Below are 8,680 nucleotides of genomic sequence, written 5' to 3'. Positions count from 1 at the left end.
CGAGACATATATAGAAAGATGCAGAGAAAAAGCAGAGAGAGAGAGGGACAGAGAGAGAGTGAGACAGAGAGAGCGATTGAGACAGAGAGAGAGAAAGAGAGACAGATAGAGAGAAAGAGAGAGATAGAGAGAAAGAGAGGGACAGAAAGAGAGAGAGAGAGAAAGAGGGAAAGAGAGAGAAAGAGAGGGATAGAGAGAAAGAGAGAGAGAGAGGGACAAAGAGAGTAAAAGCAAGAGAGAGAGAGAAAAAGAGGGACAGAGAGAGGAAGAGAGGGACAAAGAGATAGAGAGAGAGAGACAAAGATAGAAAGAGAAATAGAGGGACTGAGAGAGATGAAGCGAGGGCAAAGAGAAAGAAAGAGACAAAGAGAGAAACAGAACGAGAGGGACAAAGAGAAAGAGAGAGAAAAAGAGAGACACAGAAAGAGAGGAACAGAGAGAAAGAGAGAGCGAGGGGGAAAGAGAAATAAAGCAAGAGAGAGAGAAAGAAAGAGAGAGTCACAGAGAGAGAGAAAGAGAGGGACAGGGAGAGAGAAAGAGAGGGACAGAAGAGAGAAATAGAGAGAGACAGAGGGAGACAGGGAGAGAGACAAAGGGAGACTGGGCGAGAGACAGAGGGAGGCAGAGAGAGAAAGAGAAAGAGAGGGACAGAGAGAAAGATAGACACAAAAAGGGAAAGAGAGAGAAAGAGGGAGGGAAAGAGAGGGACAGAGAGAAAGAGAGACGCATAGAGAGAGATTGATGGATGTTTTGGTTCTTAGAGAAGAGATAGAACGAGAAAGTGAGCACAGATAAATATTAGGGGTTGAATCACCAAATGTCACGAACTTTCCCCGTTGCTCACCGTATGTCATGTACTTTCGAAATATCACCGTATGTCACAAATTTTTGAAAATTATCACGGTGTGTCACGAGGCTTGGCCGCCGGTGACGTGGACGATGACATAGGTGCCACGGGTGAAGCCGAGCCTTGTCATCGGCCATGTCATCGTCCACGTCACCAGAAGAGAAGTAGGGGCTCCGATTCTGGCGTTTTTGGCGATTTTGGCTGGATCTTGGCGATTTGGGTGGATCAAGAAGACGAAGAAGATTTCCGGACGATTTGGGTGGATCTCTGCGGTAAGATTTCGCAGTTTTTTTTTGTCTTGGATTTCTTTCTGCGATTGATCGCTGAGAAATGAAGAATCGGGGATACAGGTGGAGAAAGATTGTTGGGTAAGAGAGAAGCAGATGCGGTGAGATTGATGCAGGTATAGTTGTATAAAGATGATAAGAAGAGGATTGATAGAAGAGGATAAGAAAGATGGATAGAAAGATAAATGGATTCCCTTTCTTCTTCCTCTTCTCCTTCTTCTTTTCTTCCTCTTCTCCTTCTTCTTCTTTTCTTCCTCTTCTTCTCCTTCTTCTTCTTCTTCTTCTTCTTCTTCTTCTTCTTCTTCTTCTTCTTCTTCTTCTTCTCCCGATCAAAATCTTCCGATCAAAATCCTCATAACAATCTTTTGATCGCAATTCCCCATTCTCAGATCAAAGTCCGGAAATCCCCATTCTCAGATTCACAATGAAGAATCGGGGATTTAACATCCCCGATTCTTCATTTCTCAGCGATCAATCGCAGAAAGAAATCCAAGACAAAAAAAAAAACGGCGAAATCTTACCGCAGAGATCCACCCAAATCGTCCGGAAATCTTCTTCGTCTTCTTGATCCACCCAAATCGCCACCCAAATCGCCAAGATCCAGCCAAAATCGCCAAAAACGCCAGAATCGGAGCCCCTCACGCTTCTGGTGACGTGGACGATGACATGGCCGATGACAAGGCTCGGCTTCACCCGTGGCACCTATGTCATCGTCCACGTCACCGGCGGCCAAGCCTCGTGACACACCGTGATAATTTTCAAAAATTTGTGACATACGGTGATATTTCGAAAGTACATGACATACGGTGAGCAACGGGGAAAGTTCGTGACATTTGGTGATTCAACCCCTAAATATTATGATAAATATGTACTCTCTCTCTCTCTCTCGATCTTTGTTTCCAGATGCGATTTCCACGTAAAAATCAACCAAGTTCGTTGTCCCAAATGCCTCTCCTCTCTCTCCAGCGGTTACGATTTCCCTTTCTCTCTCATCCTCCCCCACAGAGGGACCCAGAGAGCCGCCTCAAGCCATGGAATCCACACAACGCCATCCCATTCAGCGCAGAGGCGAGATTCCATCTCCTTCCTTCTGCAAACTCCCCCCCACCCTTGTTTCTCTCTCTAGCTTCCCTCTAACTCTCCGCCTTTCGTTGTCACCGCGTTCTTCTTCGCCGTGGCGAGCGAGCATCTCTCCTTTCTCTCTCTTCTCTCCTCCAGCGCGATGTGCTGCTGCCTGCATTCCAAGCTGCAGAAGGCCACCTCCCCCCTGAACAAGTATTTCCAACCCAGATCAGATTCTAGAGAGAGAAAGCACCTCTTATTCTTCGATCAGAACGATATAGCCGCTTCCTTTAAAAAGAGGATAGAAGCTAGATTACTATCTTACAGAGAGGAATACTGCAGGTTTCTTTTATTCTTTGATCAGGAGGAGAGAGCATGAGAGAGAAACTGGTTTCCATCGGCCCAGTTCTTCAATTAAGGATGAATATATCGCTGAAACTGGTTACTTTTAGAGAGCCGGTTAATTTATAACGAATTATCGTGCAGATGAGATAAACTGGTTTCCGATCAGTCAGTTCTAAATAAACGACGGTCATAGCAAAGAATTTGGAACAAAATCCGGTTACTTTATCGCAAATTATCGTGCAGATGAGAGCAACTGGTTTCCAATCAGTCAGTTCTTGAATAGACGACTAACATATCGAAGAAACTGAAACAAAAGCCGGTTACTTTATCACAAATTATCGTTCAGATGATAGAAACTGGTCTCGAATCAGTCAGATCTTGAATAAACGACGATCATGTCAAAGAAACTGTAACACAAGCCGGTTACTTTATCACAAATTATCGTGCAGATGAGAGAAACCGGTTTCCAATCAGTCAGTTCTTCAATAAGAGACGAACATATTGAAGAAACTTGAACGGAGGAGACGTTTCGAATCAGTCAGTTCTTAAATAAACGACGAACACGTGAAGGAAACTCGAACAAAATCCAACTCCTTCACCATAAATTGTCGCGCAGATGAGAGAAACCGGATTCCAAAGTCCACTTCTTCAATAAACGACGAACACATGAAAGATACTCGAACAAAATCCAACACCTTCACCATAAATTACCGCGCAGATGAGAGAAACCGGCTTCCAAAGTCCACTCTTCAATAAACGACGAACACATCAAAGAAACTCGAACAAAATCCAACACGTTCATCACAAATTATCGCGCAGATGAGAGAAACCTGCTTCCAAAGTCCACTTCTTCAATTAACGACGAACACATCAAAGAAACTCGAACAAAATCCAACTCCTTCACCATAATTTACCGCGCAGACGAGAAAACTCGAACAAAATCCAGTTCTTCAATAAACGACGAACACAAAAAAATCAAACAACCAGACGAGAAAAAAACCCAACAAAAACCATAAGACAAAAAGAGAGAACCCAGAAAAACCCGCTGAATTCTCCTCAACCCAGAACGAACAAGATCAAGAACAACAAGAAAATCAACCACAACAGACGTTCATCGCTTAGAACTGACCTGTACATGAAGGTGTCCTTCCCCGGGCCGAGGCGGCGCTTGCAAAGCCCGCAAGTTTTCAAAAACGGCGCCGCTACGGCGGCGAAGTCGCTGGAATTCCTCCTCGGAAACCTCGGCGACACCATCGCCGCCGCGTACCTCGCTTCCCCCCCGTTCGTAAGCTGGTGCTGCCGCCAGTAACACGGCGGGTCACCCTCCGCCGTCGGATTCCCATCCGACGCTCCTCCCCCGCCCACGTCGAAGATGATCTCCGAGAAGCTCGTCGTCTTCCTCATCTCAGGCCTCGGTCTCTTCCCCAGCAACATTCTCCTTCTCTCTCTATCTCTATCTCTATCTCTCTGGATTCGAACCTTTCGGAGCTCTTCTAGAGAGAGATAGACAGAGCTTTAGAGAGACAAAGATGGGTTCTTAGAGAGAGAAAGAGAGATTGGCCGAGCTCAGTCGGCCGGGGAGGGGAGAAGAGGAAGAGAGCCTCTAGAAATAAGATTGCGGGGAGGGGACGTGGCAGAATCTCCCGTGTCCACGTACCCAAAGAGCGGTGGTCGTTCGCTTAAGCCCAACCGCGGTGCCGGTACCCACGTGCTTTCCTTCACCCAGGGGTCGCGCTGACCGGTACTGAGCAGTGTTGGGTTGATCTGGGCCGTCAGATCTGTATCGGACGGCTGTTAGGAGGCCTGACCTGGGTTAGTTTAGTGGGCCGTTGATGCAGACTAGCCATAACTCCCAACGAAAAGTGATGGGCCCAGTGCTTAATGGGCCCGATCTTTGGCCCACATCGGATACCTGTTGGGCCCACTTCTGCCCACTTGCTTCCCAGGCCCAAATTCCTGAATTAGGGTTTGGTGGGGCCCTTGGTGAGCTGGCACTGACTCAGCATTTCAGAAAGCGGGCCTCACTTTTAAATCCTATTGGGTCACTTTCTCTCTCTTGTTTCTCTCTCTCACTCTTGTTTCTCTCTCTCTAGTTTCTCTCTTGTCTTTCTCTCTCTTGTTTCTCTCTCCTCATGGGCTTGGTGAGCAAGATGACGTGGAAGCCAAGGACAGAGAGGGCCCAAGATGGGGATAGCCCAGATCAAAATCACCACAAAATGGGCAAGAGGAAAGACCCTGGGGATAAGTGCAAATCAGCCGTTGGATTGTCTATCATTCACTTTTTTGTTGCTGATGGTGATAATGATGATGATGATGATGATGAAGATTTGGAGATGTGGATTCTGGATTTTGGGTTTGATGTTTTGGTTGTATAACTCATGACACCATCAGAGATGACTCCAAGGTCTCTTTTTTTGTTATTATGTGTGGGGTGCATGACTCCAAGTCTCTTCCTCTGGAGCTATTGTTGGATATTTTGTCTGAACAGATGAGTTCGGTGGGAACCCCTGTCCCACTGCTCTCTCTCTCTCCCTCTCCCTCCATCTTCCTATATCTCTCTCTATCTCTCCCTCCTCCTCCCTCTCTCTCTTTCCCTCCATCTTCCTATATCTCTCTCTCTCTATCTCTCCTTCCTCTCCTCCCCCTTCTCTCTCTTTCCCTCCATCTTTCTATATATATATATATATCTATCTCTCCCTCCTCCCCATCTCTCTTTCCCTCCATCTTCCAATATATCTATCTCTATCTCTCCCTCCTCCCCCCCCCCCTCTTTCTCTCTCCCTCCCTCCATTTTCTAATATCTCTCTATCTCTCCCTCCCTCTCTCTCCCCCTCTCCCATCTCCTTTTCTCTCTCTCTCTCTTGCCCTCTCAGTACCTCTCCCTGTCCGCCATTCTTTCTCTCCCCTCTCCCACTTCGTCTCTCTCGCTCTCTCTGTCAGTCACTTTGCCTCTATCCTTCTCTCTCTCTCTCTCTCTTCACTCTCGCTCTCTCTCTCCTAGTCATTTTCCCGCCCTCTCTCTCTCTCTCTCTCTCTTTCTCGACCCTCCCAACCTCTCCCTCGCTCTTTCTCTCTCAGTCACTTTCCCTTTCTCCCTCTCTCTCTCTCTCGGTCCCTTTCCCCCTTTCTTTTTTCTCTCCGTCCCTTTCCCCCTCTCCCTCTCTCGCGCTCAGTCCCTGTCCCCTTCTCTCTTTCTCTCTCAGTCCCTTTCCCTCTCTCCATCTCTCTCCCTCTTAGTCCCTCTCGGTATCTCTCCCACTCCCTCTCTCCATCGCCCCCTTCTCTCTCCCCTCTCCTTTTCTCTCTCTAAATCTCTCTCAGTATCTCTCATTCTCCCTCTCCCTCTCTCCCTTTCTCTCTCAGTATCTCTCCTCCCTCTCCCTCTCTCCTTTTCTCTCTCTCAATATCTCTCAATATCTCTCCTCCCTCTCCCTCTATCCCTCTCTCTCTCCAAAGCTCTCCCAGTATCTCTCTCTCCCTCTATCCCTTTCTCTCTCTAAAGCTCTCTCAGTATCTCTCCTTCTCCCTCTCCCTCTATCCCTTTCTCTCTCTAAAGCTCTCTCAGTATCTATCCTTCTCCCTCTCCCTCTCTCCCTTTCCATTTGTCTTCCTCTCCATTTCTCTCATTCCACCCCTTTTCTCTATCTCCTTTTCTCTATCTTTCTACCTCCCTTGTTCTCTCTCTCTCTCTAGGTTTCTAGAAAAAAGGAGGCCAAGGTCATGTCCATCAAATCCGTCATTGACATTATTGCCAAGCCGGTAGGACCATGGCCCAGAACTGCGTAGGTCATTTTTCTATTTTTGAAGGTTCTGCTCACCAAACTTTACCTGGTCAATAAATAACTCACTATCTGATACCATATCTCGCCCACCTTTGACAACCTTTGACTTAGTGTTTCCCAGTGTGAACTGTGATCAACTCTCATGATGCCCGACCACCTTGCAAGTCTATGTTTCTGATCTATAGAAATTGAGACGGCAATTTTATTTTTTTATCTTTAAATGTCTTCATCAGTTTGGCCAATCTTGAAGACTCAATAGTTTCTGTTCTCACTGATACTTCTGTAATATTTATACAAATATCTTTCCTGAATATATGAAGAAATTTAACCTTTTGACGTCAAATATGAGTCTCTTACTATTTTATTGGTATTTGAAGGAATGGTATTGATACAGTCTTCTCTGAGTCCATTCCTATAGTTATTTGGAATATAGACTGGGAGGATTAGTGATTTTCTCCATAGTCAAAATAAGGCAGATTTTAGTTAAATCCATTTTAATCCTAGATTTCCCATGACTACGGTGGGATTATATAAATTGATCATATTTCTAATTAAAATACTCCCCTCGTTGGTCTATAGTACTATGTTTTTTCCTTGTGCGAAAACTACAACATGTAGGTATAATTTTTCACTTTGTTTAATAATTCTCCCTTATTTTATTGTTATTCTTTTCATATGAAATACAAAAACTACATAGTTATGTGAAATACAAAAACCAAAGCCATGCTCATCTTAATATTTATTAATCAAGTAATGCTTGGCACGTGAGTTCCTCCTAAAAAATTGCCAGCTACAAAATAAAACATTCATTGGTATTTTAAAATGTTTACAACAATTTAATAAAACCAATTTACCGTATGCGCTTTTTTGTGCATTCCTAATTCATTCTGGCATTATGTAGGTATATAACTAGAATTACTCCACATTATATAATCTAATCTCTCTTTCATGTATTTGTGTATTTTTATAGAATTAATTTATATGAAAATTTTATTATTGATATAAAAGGATCATTCCGAGTTGACTTGTTGAAGTCAAAATAGTTCAGCTTTGATTACTTTTTCAAGTTATATTTTTCATAAGGCTTATATTGTAGTTACTTATAATTTAGAACTGCGTATGGCTTAAGGAACCTGGGATTATCATTAAGAGGATTTGATAGGGCCAATCAGAAGATAATGTGAAAGCACATGATTCACACTGTTTAATAAGTTGCACTATATAATCCTGCTTAATTAAAATTAATTCAGGAAACAAGGATTTTCATGTCAATACATTAAATTGAGCTTTAAATGAAAATTCGGCACACATATTTTATGAATTTATATTTAGTTGTATTTTGAGATAAAATTCGCCACATTTATCAAAACACATACTTTTCTAATTCTCCTATTTGATAAAAAAAGTAATATCACATTTAGATACAATCAAACCTATCATACAACTTCTCTATCATTAGAAAATTTATGCATAACTTTGGTCATGGTGAATTTTCAAACCCTTACCAGTCATCCCAATTAGGACTCATGCATTGAGAAAGATGAATAATTCAGAGTTAGCTGAGGTAACTATTTGAATGAAGCTTAACTACTGCACTTATCAAAAGGAAAATATAATAAATATATCCTAAGAATATATCAAAAAATATGAACTCGAGACATCTAAAAATGGGTTTGAGATTCCTGATAGTCATATTAAAAAACCTGTATTATATTAGTAGGTTTCATGCATTGTTTGGTCAATATTTAATAAATTTTCATGCTACAACTATTTGGAAACATATCATATAACTATGCTATATTATATAAGCATGAAACCTTTTCGGTTCAATAGATGATCATAATTTCCCATTGATGATCATAATGTCTTTTTTGTGCATGGCGTATAATTTCCAGCAAAGGATCATGCCAAACCTTAGATAAATATTTTTTCAGATGCAACAGATTCACTTCAGGTTCAAAACACAAAAAATTTATTAACATGATTGGCATTGAATAATTGTGACCATCAATTGTGTGATCATGCCGATCAGTGAAAGGATTTTCTTTAAAATTGGTTCAAACCTTGCGCTTTTAGCAATATTTATTTTTTCTCTTGTGAATAGTTGTACTTCTAAAATTTCATTTTCATGATTCTTATTATAAACATATTTCGTGTTCATGTCATCATAGGTAGATTTCGAGAAAATTTTGTCAGCATAATCCTCATTAAATACCTTCTCATGAAAGATAAATTTTGGTCAACACCGCCAAATTCATTCTAGAATAAATATTTCTAATGAATTTTCTTGATACTTCCTACAATGGACGACTTTTAACTATCCCATTGGCTTCCTAAGCAGAGTGAAGGATCATCTT

General features: G+C 42.5%; 1 protein-coding gene across 3 annotated transcripts; it reads right to left on the bottom strand.

Annotated features, from left to right (window-relative positions):
* Positions 1-1,886: 1,886 nt before the first annotated feature.
* LOC144713477 (FCS-Like Zinc finger 5-like) lies at positions 1,887-4,118 on the bottom strand. Of its 3 annotated transcripts, none has more exons than XR_013584060.1 (3): positions 3,671-4,118; positions 2,522-2,634; positions 2,261-2,401 (listed from the first exon to the last, which is right to left on the bottom strand). XR_013584060.1 is itself a non-coding variant. In XM_078588066.1 (2 exons), the coding sequence occupies exons 1-2, from the start codon at positions 3,973-3,975 to the stop codon at positions 2,257-2,259; spliced, it is 450 nt and encodes a 149-aa protein (XP_078444192.1). In that variant the 5' UTR covers positions 3,976-4,118; the 3' UTR covers positions 1,887-2,256. The 3 variants fall into 3 exon arrangements, 1 of the variants encoding a protein (XP_078444192.1); XR_013584061.1 differs by having other exon boundaries at positions 2,522-2,628; XM_078588066.1 differs by lacking the exon at positions 2,522-2,634 and having other exon boundaries at positions 1,887-2,401.
* Positions 4,119-8,680: the final 4,562 nt, after the last annotated feature.

The sequence above is a fragment of the Wolffia australiana genome, chromosome 16, assembly GCF_029677425.1.
Source record: "Wolffia australiana isolate 7733 chromosome 16, ASM2967742v1".
NCBI classification, from domain to species: Eukaryota; Viridiplantae; Streptophyta; class Magnoliopsida; order Alismatales; family Araceae; genus Wolffia; species Wolffia australiana.
Note: the sequence above shows the minus strand (reverse complement) of the source record. Positions and strands in the feature narration are given on the sequence as shown.